Source organism: Capricornis sumatraensis, chromosome 2 (genome assembly GCF_032405125.1).
Source record: "Capricornis sumatraensis isolate serow.1 chromosome 2, serow.2, whole genome shotgun sequence".
Classification (NCBI taxonomy): Eukaryota; Metazoa; Chordata; class Mammalia; order Artiodactyla; family Bovidae; genus Capricornis; species Capricornis sumatraensis.
Genome location: NC_091070.1, coordinates 27,375,051 through 27,387,855, shown reverse-complemented (window position 1 = coordinate 27,387,855; position 12,805 = coordinate 27,375,051). Strand labels below are relative to the sequence as shown.

Here is a 12,805-nt window from a genome sequence, read left to right as displayed (position 1 = left end):
CCTGGCAATACTGGAGTGGGTTGCCATGCCCTCCTCCAGGGGATCTTCCTGATTCAGGGATCAAACCCGGATCTCCTGAATTGCAAGCGGATTATTTCCCATCTGAACTACCAAGGAAGCCCTAGGACTTCTATGGAATTATATCCACACACCTAGTCAGGTCTGCCTTATCTTACCCACCAAATAGAATACATTCAACCTGGTTGCTGCAGACAGCTGGCCTTGGGCGGGGAATGGAGGGGCACTGGGAGGTTTTCTCATGACTGATATGCCATTTCCACCATGCCAGTTCTCAGATTCATCATATATTTATCACATCAACCCCAAAAGATTTATCTGGCAGATGAGATGACCAGTCCAACACCCAACAGGGCAGGGGCTATGAACCAGGTTCCTAGCACTGCTGATGAGCTGGACTGATGGTCAGAGCTGGCTTGCAGGGAATGACCAACCCTTCCTCATTCAGGTTTGCAAATAACATGCCATTTCATGAGGTGACAGAAATGCTAGGGTTGAGGGGCAGGGGTGGGCTTACATCCTGCCAGGACATTTACTCTCTGGGTGAAACCAACTAAACCTCAGGAGAGCAAACGTGACTTCAACTTCATTAGCACCTCACTCACTCCGCCTCATAAATTTAACCATCCAAGCTGCACCAAGAGCAAACACAAGGAAGCAAAGAACTTAATGGATTTGGAGAGGAAGGCCTTCATTTTACATACTTAACAGGTCACTGACAACTTTTCACGCTTTATTGAGAGAATCATCTGAGCCATTAGCAGGTCACTTGACCCACTCTCTTTAAAACCTCTCTAAGCTCAAAAAAAAAAAAAAAAAAGAAAAGCAATTCTAAAAGCTCTGAGAAAAGAAGGTGGTCTGGGATTTTAGCCTGACCACTGTCTGCTAGGCAGGTTTACTGGCTGCAGGCAATTCCCAGCAGTTAGTGTCTTGCCAGGGAGCTTGAGGCTGCAAAGCTGCAGCTCTGCTGGTTTTGAAGGGCCTCCTTCTGCCTGAGTTGCCCCTGAAGCTTCACTTCCATTCTGTGGATTCAGCATCTACTACAAATGTCAGGAATTGTGCTCTGTACTGTGCAGGGCATGGGTTATGGAGACTGTCTCAAGGGTCTTCCTGTCCAATCAGAAACACAAGACATTGATCTAAATAGCAACCATTCAGGGTAGAAAGTGACTGGCAGTTCATACATATTATAAAGTTGTTGTGCCATGTCACCTGCATTGAGTATATATGTGCATTGAGTAGACATACACAGGGGGAAAAAGTCAGACTGGCCTTGGACTTAGAAGAGATTCAATAAGCATTTGTTGAAGGAATGTTAGTCATTCAGTCATGTCTGACTCTTTGTAACCCATGAACTATAACTCATCAGCCTCCTCTGTCCATGGGATTTCCCAGGCAAGAATGCTGGAGTGGGTTGTCACTCCCTTCTCCATTGTTGAAGGAGAGAAAGCAACAGTTGTTCAGCACCTACTATGAGCCAGGCTAGGTGCCAGGTATCTTCTCCTTTAACTTCCTCCTCACAAGTATTCTCTTCGATAGATGATGCTCTTTTTTAACAAATAGGGAAAGAGGGGCTCAGAGATGTTAGGTCACTTTCCCAGAGTCACGTAGATGGTGAATAGAAAGATAGGATTCAAAAGCAGAACCATCCGACTTATCAGATCCTGCTGTCTCAACCTCTCTGCATTTCCTCTGATCATTTTAGAGCACACCTTCCTTCTGTGCTGATCTAATTCGTTTCCAAGTTGAGGGGCCTCACAGAGCCAGGTTGACAAGCGATAAGGCATCCATTGCTAATCCAAGATAAGGACTCACAAAGCCATCTGCATATCCCACAATGTGTGAGTACTGCTTGGCCCTGGTCTCTGGCCAGCTGTCCCGTGATGTTTTCCATCATCAACCCTGTGATCCCCTCATCTCCCTTCTGATAAAATGGAAGAATCCAAGGGCAGAGAAGAGAGAATAAACATGGTTTCCAGAGATGGGGGCACAAGCACCGCCCTGTCCCCTCACAATTCCTCCCGCGGAGCTGACCCAACAGAGCAGGCAGCCGCTGCACAGCAAGCTCATAACCAACCTGGCTTCCACCCCAAAATCCTCATCTTCCCTCCTCTTACCGTTTTGCCTAAACCCAAGAAAACTGTTTTAATTCCTTCTCTTTCACTGCCTTTGGGGAAGAGAAGTCAGGACTTTCACAGCTTAACAAAGCCTGCAGCATAAAGCCTGTATTAGTGACTTAGGAGGGCCTGAGCCTGCACGCTCACCTCCTCAGCCCCGTCTCCTCCAGTGCATGCTGGGTAGCTCCTGAAGCACTCCCAGGGCACCATGGGTAACTCCTGACGATCTTGGGACTCTCCTCAGACCATGTCCTCCAGAAAGCTTTCTCGAACCACTTCAGCTGTGTGTGCTCCTTCTGCCTGCTCCCACACTCATCTTCACTGCCCCTGCAGAGTGTCCACCACACTGCCTGCACCCTCCTCGCCACGCTCTGTGACAGCAGGAGATGTATCTCCCGGGAGCATAAACACTCCCAACTCTTGAGCACAGCCCTGGAACCCAATAAACCCTAGAGGAAGGGAAGGACAGAGGAAAGGAAAGACTGGGCTCAGACTCTCAGCCCAAAGGCTTCCTTGCCAGGCTGTCCCTCGCCTCAGGCCTGGTACAGTTCCCTGCAGTCAGAGCTGCCAAGGGAGAAGAGGGTGAGGTCTGAGGAAAAGCAGGCTGGAAGGAACGTTTGTTCCCTGAGAAAACTCAAGCATGATCTTCAGGGCTCCAGTGAGGAAGGTCGGAGCCATCACTTTGGAACATCTGCAGTGCCCGGTGGGGCCAGGAGGATGAGGCAACCTCTAGTGCTCACTCCACAGATGGCCCTGGGTCTGTAGGTCGGGGGGCTATCCCAGGGGGTCTCCGAGCAGCTGCCCTAACCTGTGTGTACTGGGCTCACTAGAGGCAGGAAATTCCATGTTGTAATGGCTGGCTTTCTTCCTTTCATTCCTGATCCATGACTAGGTGGTGGATGGGCCATTAAAGAAGTCATTTAGGCAGATTTTAGGAACATCTGACTAGGCTCCAAGTCTGCAGGAAGAGGAAAATATAACAGGACAAAGAGCTGGGGGCTACGCCATCTCGCCTTCATTTCCATCGCTAGCCTGGCTTATGAAAGGAAAACATTTAAACGCCTGTCTTCTGCGTTGTCACTAGCACTGGATGGAGCTGAGTTCACCACTTAAAAACACACATTTAAAAGCTCATCTGAGTGGCTGCCGCCATGTTATCAAGCTGAACACATGTTGATCTGAGAAGATTAGAAAAATTGTTCCCAGTGTCTGTTCCCAGTGCTTTTAAACAAGTGCTTTTCAAAGAATAAGCCATTAAGAAGCACTTTGCACACATGTAGCCCCTGAACCTGAAAACAAATAAAACTCAAATCAGTAGCAAATCAGTAACTCTGAGCAGTAGACTAGAGAATCTGGCTGGCATATTTTAGAGATGCAGTTATAAAAGGTTGCTATTCCATTTATTTTTCATTTCCTGAACAGTTAATGACAGGAGGGATCAAAAATCATTTTTATGTTGGACCTGCACATTTTTATTAAAATATACTTGATTTACAGTATTGTGTTAGTTTTAGGTGTACCATATAGCAATTCATTTATTTTTTATTATATTCCACTATAGATTATTACAGTATATTAATATAAACCCCTGCATTTGTAGCATTTGTACATTTTTCTTAATCAACTAGGAAAAAATCACATTCCCCTTCATATTTTACTTTCTTTTTCCAAAAAGGAATTAAATTTTTGTGGAAATTTAAATTTGTTCCTTCCATTTACCAAGAAAATGGTATTACTCTTGTTTTCAATCTGTTCTATCTCAGTTTAGTTTCAAGTTGAGACTTTATTTCATTTCCAGCCATGTAAAGAGTGGCTGGTATTCCTCTATTACCTCTTACTTTTGGACATAATTGCTTGGTGAGGCAATAAGCCTACCTGGTAAATCAAACTCTCTACTTTTCACTCTATACATATGCTTCAGTTATGTTAGAAGAAACCCAAATACAACACTTCCTTCTGCAAATAACTTTCAAACTGTCATGAAACAGTTGAGCTAAAGCTGAGAGATATTGAATAAAAACACTTTTTGCAATAAATGTTAAGCCCTTCTCATTTCACTATTAGCTTTGGCTTCCTGCTGATCCTGCTGAGATTAGTCACGTCTGACTCTGCGATTCCCATGGATGGTAGCCCACCAGGCTCCCCTGTCCATGGAATTTTCCAGGCAAGAATACTGGAGGGGGTTGCCATTTCCTATTCTGGGGGCTCTTCCCAACCCCAGGATCGAAACTGTGACTCTTATATCTCCTGCACTGGCAGGCGGATTCTTTACCACTGTGCCACCTGGGAAGCCCCAGCTTTGCTATAAATTATAAAATAGGCAGGTGGGTTAACATCCTTTGTTTTCAGGGCTTCTTAGCATTTTGACAACAAATAAAAGCCGAGATTTCTGGTTACATGAGTATATCCTGAAAGGTGGCTCAAAACAAATGAAAGAAGAAAATAACCTAACTGAGAACGAGCCCAGCATCCTTTTCCTTCAGGAGCTTGATATTATAGGGCCTAATCAGGATTAATGAACAGCCTGCAGAGTGCCCTAGTGGCACCAACAGTATTTGCCTTGGTTGAAAAATCTGGACTTGACTCAGCCCATCTGCTCTCACTGCCGCCCAAGGTTGGCTTTCATTTGGCGATCATGCTGTCAACTCGGTTTAGAATATACACAGGTGAGGCATATGCTTGGCCTTGCTGCCCAGGGAGATGCTGGCATAGAGAAATGTGAAGGATCCTGATTGAAGCTCACATTTACAGACTCTCCTTTTCTCTTCTCCCCTAGTTACTGTGACAGTGGGAGGCAAGCAACACTTGCTTGGACTGTATGACACCGCAGGACAGGTACGTTTTTCTTATCTTGATTCATGAAGGGTTTGGGAGGGCGAAGAATGACCCATTTGACTAAGTTTATGGGGACTGATGGTATAGACATTACCTCCTGTGATGACCTGGGGCAAATTTATCATATACCTAAATGGCAACCAAAATATTTTTAATATCTTAAAAATATCTGTAATAACAGAAAACTAAATCATTATGAGATTCAAGGTATTGATAAGCAAATACCCATTCATTTATTGATTGATGACTATCACTAACCAAAATCACATATTTGGTGAAGAGTTCCAACTTCTTCTAACCCATGCCAATTCCAGATCCAGGGTTACTGAGTCAATTTCATAAATTTTAGTTTCATCCACTATCTTTTTTCCATGTTATATTCTTTACACACTCTTTATTTAAAAAGCCTAATGAGCTGTGGAAAGGTACAAGAAGAGATAGGGAATGGGGGTCAGGGAATAGAAAAAAGATGGATTTAGTATCAGAAGGAGAAAAAACCAGGATCCTGGATGGTTTTCCAAAGTAAGGGTCAACCCCTGAACAACTGGAGTTGAATCTAAATTCTCTATTTTTGAAATATGCTCATTCTGTCAGAAATATTTCTTCAAGTCAGAGATCTTGGCCAACCAATATGTAAAGCAATAGAACCCTCGATTCTTAAACCAGTTAACACATTCTCTGCTAGGGTGAAAATGTCACCTTATCTTTTTTTCCCTTGTATCTTACATGTCACTACAAAAAGTTTCTAGTTATAAGTTCATGGGCTAGAGGAGCAGTGGTTAAGTAACTGGTGGCTATGACCCAATTTTTTTGACAGAGCTTTTGTTCCCATACATCCTGGGTCATTTATTGAACTTAAAAACAGTGGGTTGTTCAGTCTGTCCCAATTCATACATCTTAAGTCCTTTGGAGTAAACATTTGACCCTGCTTATTGCCACTGTGAGTCTCCTGGTAATTGTTATATGCAGTTATGCATTTGTCTAGATTTTTTTCACAATTATCTGGAGATATGTCTTTTTGCTCAACTTGAAAACAAACAAACAAAAAGTCATAATAAATGAAATTCTCCTTGGGATTTCTGTATGCATTGGCAAGAACCACTGTATAAATGTCTTGCTGTTGTTCAGTCACCCAGTCATGTCTGACTCTTTGTGACCCCATGGACTGCAGCACGCCAGGCCTCTCTGTCCCTCACCATCTCCCAAAGTTTGCCCAAGTTCATGTCCATTGCATCAGTGATGCTATCTAGCCATCTCATCCTCTGCTGCCCTCTTCTCCTTCTGCCCTCGATCTTTCCCAGCATCAGGGACTTTTCCAATGGGTTGGCTGTTCACATCAAATGATGGTGGCTCGGACAATATAAATGTCTATGGAACATCAAAAGCAGGTGTTCCACAGACAGCAGAACCAGGCAGTGGAGAACTTGGAAAATCTAGCAGCAGACTCAAAGCTTCTAAAAGCATCTAGTTTCCCCTCACTGGCAGATGGGTGCCAGCTACCCCCGGGAACCAGAAAGTGGAGGAGACCTCTCACATCAATACCAAGACACACGACTAGGAAAGGATGCCCACAGACACGCAGATTGAATAGTGAGTGGCTCCTCTGTGCTAAGGTACCAGGCTTCAGTGCAGCTCCCGCTTGACTCCCTTCCACTAGAAAGCATTCCAGCAACGGAAGGAGGCTGCACTTTGGGCTGGAGTTGCCTATTCTCATTCAATCACACAGTCATTAGGGTGTCCCCATTCATTCATCAGGACTCACAGCCTGAAAAAGAAAGTGTACACCCTTCTCATACATAATCATATCTTATGAATATAATCCAGTTTGAAAAGTTCAACACAGCAAGGATTGTTGCCTGACTCTGAAACCTGTTTCCCTTGCCTTCTAAAAAAGCTCCCTATGCCCCCTGCCCTGTGCCCAGCCAGTTCTCCCTAATTCTATAGCAATCCACTACAATTGTTAGCTTCTATGCGTTAAATGTCCCCAGAACAGCCTCCCCCGGCCTCTATTTAATTTCAAATCCAACAAAGCTGCATAAAACCAGTTTAGTTATTCTTTCCCACTGCTCCATCTTTTTAGAAAAATTTAAAAATAATACTAATATGGGAGTTGAGACTCTAAGGCAGTGGAAAAAACATGTTTAGACTCCAAACTGACCCAAAATTCGGACGCAGGAGAAAGTGATAACTGCTGATAGAATATAACAACAAATGGGTTACAGATAATTCTTCAACTTAACTTTCACTTTAATGCTTTCCACCAGCTACTTTGAAAGCCCAGAGGTAGACAAAGTTCATAGGGGAACATAAGATGTGGGGAAAAGAAATCAGAACATATCTTAAGGTTGGTTATAGAACTGAAATTCTAAGACTAGGAACTTTGAAAATGATTTAAATAGTGCCTTAAAGAACCGGAGTAATTAAGCAAAACTATTGGAGGCTAGACCTAAGGGAGACCTTTCAGCAGTAAAGGGCTGTGAAGTGTTGGAATGCACGCCACTAAAGGATTCACGTAATTCATTACGTGGAACAGTGTTTCTCCGATTGAGCAGAGATGAGAATCACATATAGGGCTGCTTAAAACCCAGTCCCTGGGCCCCACCCTCAGAGCTGCTGACTCTACGGTTCTGGGATGATGCCCACACACTTAAATTTCTGACAGGTAACTTTGAGAACCACTGTTCTAGAACCTTGGGACTCAGAGTCTGGACAACCAACCAGCAGCATCACCAGGGATGTTATTAGAAAGGCAGAATCTCAGGCCCCATCCCCCACCTACTGAATCTAAAAATGCATTTTAAGAAGATCTCCTGGTGATTCATACACACATTAACACTGGAGTCTTTGTTGGTTGAAACATTGTTCCTAATGTTAGGAGGATGCAGTGGAAAATAACCATTACCCAAGTTGATTCCCATGGCTCCACAACTCTGCCAGTAAGGCTTTGTGACAAATTTAATTTAGAAGCATTGTCCCAAAATTTCCATTCCCAGCTTCAGGGAAGATAACCTCCTCAGTTACATTCTCACAAATGTTGCTGAGGTCACATGACTAAGGAAAATCTATAACTAATTCAAAATTACTCATTTAATCAGAGTTACTAACAGGAAAGAGAGATAATCTCAGAACCAATTGATTGATCCCTGAGCCGCAAAAAACAAAAAAAAAGAATCAAGCCTCCAAACCTGGCTATAGGGTTCCATCTGGCTGTGAATAATTAGATTTTCATACACGAACAGACTTAGCAGTGCCCCCTCATCTTTGTCTTGAGTTAACCAGGGCTCAGAGTTAAAAACAACCTCAAGAAGCACACGTGTTCAGAAAGATAAAGTGCAAGGAAATATTACCTCTACCCTCAAAGTCAGCCCTGGACAAAATCATCTGACCTGGTTCCCTCCACTTTCCCACACGTCATCACCTCGGGCGCCACCGCAGTCCCACTAGACTTTCCTGAGACACCTTCCAGCACTGCATAGCCAGCCCAGCATCCGCTCAAAACAGTGTAACAAAGTCACGTGCATACACTGCCAGCAAGAGGCAGCTGCTAGCAAACATTAGCTCTCTTCCCAAACCCCTGAAACAAATGGATACTTGCACTGTGCACTGTGAGTAGAGCTCTTTGAAGACAAAGAGTCTCCAGAACTCCAGTTCATCTGTTGGACAGAATTCCAAACGTTGTTAGGCAATGAAGTGAGGGGCTTTTTTACAGGGTCACTCTGCATATTATGCCCCAGCTCACACCAGGGAGGCAATAAGGCCCAGGTCTATAAGCCGAATCTATTTAGGTCCTGCGCGACTTAGCAGTAGCAACCCAGCCTGCACAACACATGCCCCAGCAGCGTGTGGCTGAGAGGCTTTCTGAGAGGGATTTCTAGAGCCCAGGTCTTTGGCTTGACTATAGTCTGGAGCCAACTTTTTCACAACATGCTTACAGGCCAATTTTAAAGCATGTTCATGAGAGACTTGGGCTTCCCCAGTGGCTCAGCGAGAATCCACCTGCAATGCAAGAGATGTGGGTTCGATCCCTGGATCAGGGAGATCCGCTGGAGAAGGGCATGGCAACCCTCTCCAGTATTCTTGCCTGGGAAATCCCATGGATGGAGAAGCCTGGTAGGCTACAGTCCAGAGGGTTGCAAAAAAGTCCAACACGACTTGGTGACTAAACAACTGCATGAGAGACTAGGGGAGAGCAGGAAGCAGGGTAGGGGGATGCTGCTGCAAGCCTGGACATTTGCTGGCTGAGAAAGGCCAAAATGGGAGAGGTGTCTCTCCCAGGTCACGGCCCAGAACCAGGCAACCCCCACCTCCACCCGGCCCCCTAGAGTGGGACCAGTCCCGGTACTAAGACACCTCATCTCTTCCTCTCATGGGCCCTGGTCTGCAGGAGCAACGTGAGTAAAACCCTGCTGCAATTGCAGCCTCTCAGGGCAAACTCCAGGACAGACGTATCTCAAAGACAGCATTTGCAAAAGTGGCAGTTAGCTGTGCTGCGGGGAGAAATGAGACTCTCCTGGTGTCAGGAGCCTGGCTTCTCAGCAGGATAAACCCCTGAGTTCTCGGCACATGAGTACCACTGGATTAAAGCTGTCTGCTTGTGGGCAAGTACAGATTGGTGTCTGTCACGGAGAAACCAGAGCCGCTCAGCTGTCCCCAGTGACCATGAGTGTATAAGAGTAGGAAAGCCATCAGTCATACCGCTCACTCAGTCAGGGCAGCACACCACACATCTTCAATGCCCTGAATCCTGAAACCCTTCTCCTCCCCTCTCCCTGAAACCCCACACCTCCACAGGGGCTGGAAAGGGAGACATACGACCAGGTAGAGAGGCAAGTACATCAGGGGTTCATTAACAGTGGCAACCCAAGGCCCACTTGAAAGGACAGGAGCCTTCCCGTTTGTTATCAGCTGACCCAGGGGCCCTCTGGAGCCCAGAATCCAACTTCAACTCTCTATGGAAAGTCTGCCTACAACCTCAAAACAAATGTTCTTCCTCAATGAGCGACTCAAACTTTCTTGCTCATGTGCCTCTTAATGTGGTTTTAGAAGTGTTCAAACTCGGGGGCAGGGGGTGAGGAAGTTGACCCATGTGACAAGTTATTGCTTAAGAATAATCTCAGGACACAATCATATTTTTCTCATGAAAAATGGAGCTGTAGGGAGGATGAACTTTCAACCACTAAAGAACCTGCTGTGTTCAAGACACAGGTCTGTGGTCTACAAACACTAACACATTCTATTTATTCTCAGAGCAACCCTCTGAGGCCAATACTATTATCAAGCTATTTTACAGATAAGAAAACTGAGGCAGAGAGAACTTACCCAAGGTCCCATAGTAGCCACAGGTACGGCTGGAATTTGAACCCTGTGATAGGTCTGTCAACCCATGTTCTTAAACACTAAACTGCACTCCTGCCCTCTGTGTGCTGCCCACATTTTCCAATCCAAGCCTGACAGATCCAAGGGTACTTATGCAAGAATATAAAAGTGAGGCCATGCTGAAAATCTGGGGTAAATATCATTCAACCAAGAGGACTTGGAAGCAAATTTCTATTTCCAATTTGACAGGGGTATGGGAGTGAGGAGGGGTGAAGGGACTGCTCAATGCAACTATCCTCTCCTTCCCACTCAAAGTGTGGTCCCAGGACCAGCACCACCTAGACACTCATTAGAAATGCAACTTTTCAGACTTCATCCCAGACCTGCTGCTGAATAAGAATCTGCATCCTGACAAGATAAACACGCGTAAAGTCTGAGGAGAGCTGGCCTAATGGTTTCACTTACTCACCATCTGTGCCATCACGGTGTGGCTGATCCAGAAATATTTCAAACACAAGTGTTTAGCCCGTCTGAGGCTGAGGCTGTCCCTGAGCTTTTCTTGTTTGATAACCACCCGTAGTTACCCCCAGAACACGAGATTTGCCTTCAAACCAAACACACTCCTCAGAATGAAGGTGGGTGAAAAGCGCTCCAAAGCCTACCTTTACAACATCCCACCCTTCTCTCCACCCCCAGCCCCACCCCCGCCTCTTTGTCTACTTTAGCCCTTGAAGCCCCAGGCAAGTCATTGTTGCAGTCTTCCATTCTCAGTTTCAACACTGGAAGGGGACTCAAACGCCAGATAGACCACTGACCCTTTGCATCATCTCAACATGCGCGCATCCAACCAAGACTCAAAACGTGGTCGTGGTGGTTTATTCGCTCATTGGTGTCTGACTCTGTGACCCCATGGACTATAGCCGGCCAGGATCCTATGTCCATGGGATTCTCCATGCAAGAATACTGGAGTGGGCTGCCATTCTCTTCTCCAGGGAATCTTCCCGACTCAGGGATTGAACCTGAATCTCCTGCACCTGTAGGCAGATTCTTTACTGCTGAGCCACCAAAGATTCCCACTCAAAATGTGTTCCATTGCAAAAAAAGAATCAAATTATCAACTGATACAAATTCAAGTCCCCCAACCTCCCAGTCCTCAGCCCTCAGTCTGAGGGAACACTTACGTATATTAAGCCTGAATCCCCTGCTGTGTTTCATAGCTGCAGTCTGTGGGGAAGAGGAGCTGAAATGAGTCAGGCCAGCCCAGGTGTGAGCCTTCTTTAATGGTACGCTTGCTCTGTGGCCCCGATTCAATCATTCAGTGTCTACAATGGAGTCACCTGGAGGACCCGTTAGGTCACAGAGCAGGCAGCCCCGCTCCAGAACTCAGCATCAGAAGGCTGGCCAGCACCTGGAAATGTGCACCTCTCACGAGCTCCCAGGTGATATCTGCATCCCTCACAAGCTCCCAGCTGATGCCCATGCTCCTTTGGGAACCACTGCACTAATGATCTCTAAGACCTCTTCCAGCCTTGGAATTGTATTTTCCCAATTCAATCAAAAACTATTCTATAGTGTTCTATTATCAGAGAGTTAACTAAAAGCAAGGCTTCCCTGGTGGCTCAGTGGTAAAGAATCTGCCTGCAATGCAGGAGATCTGGGTTTGATCCCTGGGTTGGGAAGATCCCCTGGAGAAGGGAATAGCTGCCCACTCCAGCATTCTTGCCTGGAGGATCCCATGGACAGAGGAGCCTGGTGGGCCACAGTCCATGGGGGTCACAAAAGTTGCACACGACTGAGAAACGAACACAAGACAAGAGAAATTTCACCTCTCACTTTCACATAAATCAAATTGTTTCCCATATTTTCATTTTTCCCCCCACCAGATCTCCAATTCTTACTTACTTTATATAGTTCTTATAGCATCCTTAATGCTATATGCTAGGCATTCAGTAGGAAATTAATTAATCTTTTTAATTGGAATTATACAGCAGGACTGAGCTTCCCTGGTGGCTCAGGTGGTAAAGAGTTCGCCTGCAATGCGGGACACCTGAGTTCAATGCCTGGGTGGGGAAGATCCCCTGGAGGAGGGCATGGCAACACACTCCAGTATTCTTGTCTGGAGAATCTCCATGGACAGAGGAGCCTAGTGGGCTACAGTACATGGGGTCGCAAAGAGTCGGGCACCACCAAGCGACTAAGCACAGGACAGCACACACAGCAGCACTAAAATTTCCACGGAAGAGAGATCCAGAATACAGAGCAGGATAAAGCCCAGTGAAGGACACAGTCAGAAGTCACCAAGCTGGACCTACTAGGAGAGAAAATTATCAAAAAACCAACTCCTGTCACCTTCCCACCTACAGTTAATCCAGCAACCCAGGGTCTTCCTAACTTTCCCATAATGTAAATAGAATTCCTTTGAGAGTTTCTGGGTAAAGAATCAAGTAAACGTGATCCTTTCAGACTACCAGTTATTTGCTTATCTAGTTATGACCCGATTTGTCCAGTTGTGACATTTC

General features: G+C 45.6%; 1 protein-coding gene across 1 annotated transcript in view; it reads left to right on the top strand.

The window, feature by feature from the left end:
- RHOJ (ras homolog family member J) overlaps window positions 1–12,805 on the top strand; it is a 94,210-nt gene that overhangs the window by 67,197 nt on the left and 14,208 nt on the right. Inside the window, exon 2 of the mRNA XM_068964737.1 lies at window positions 4,912–4,970. Within this exon, the coding sequence (XP_068820838.1) occupies window positions 4,912–4,970 (59 nt within the window). The remainder of the gene's footprint in view (window positions 1–4,911; window positions 4,971–12,805) is intronic.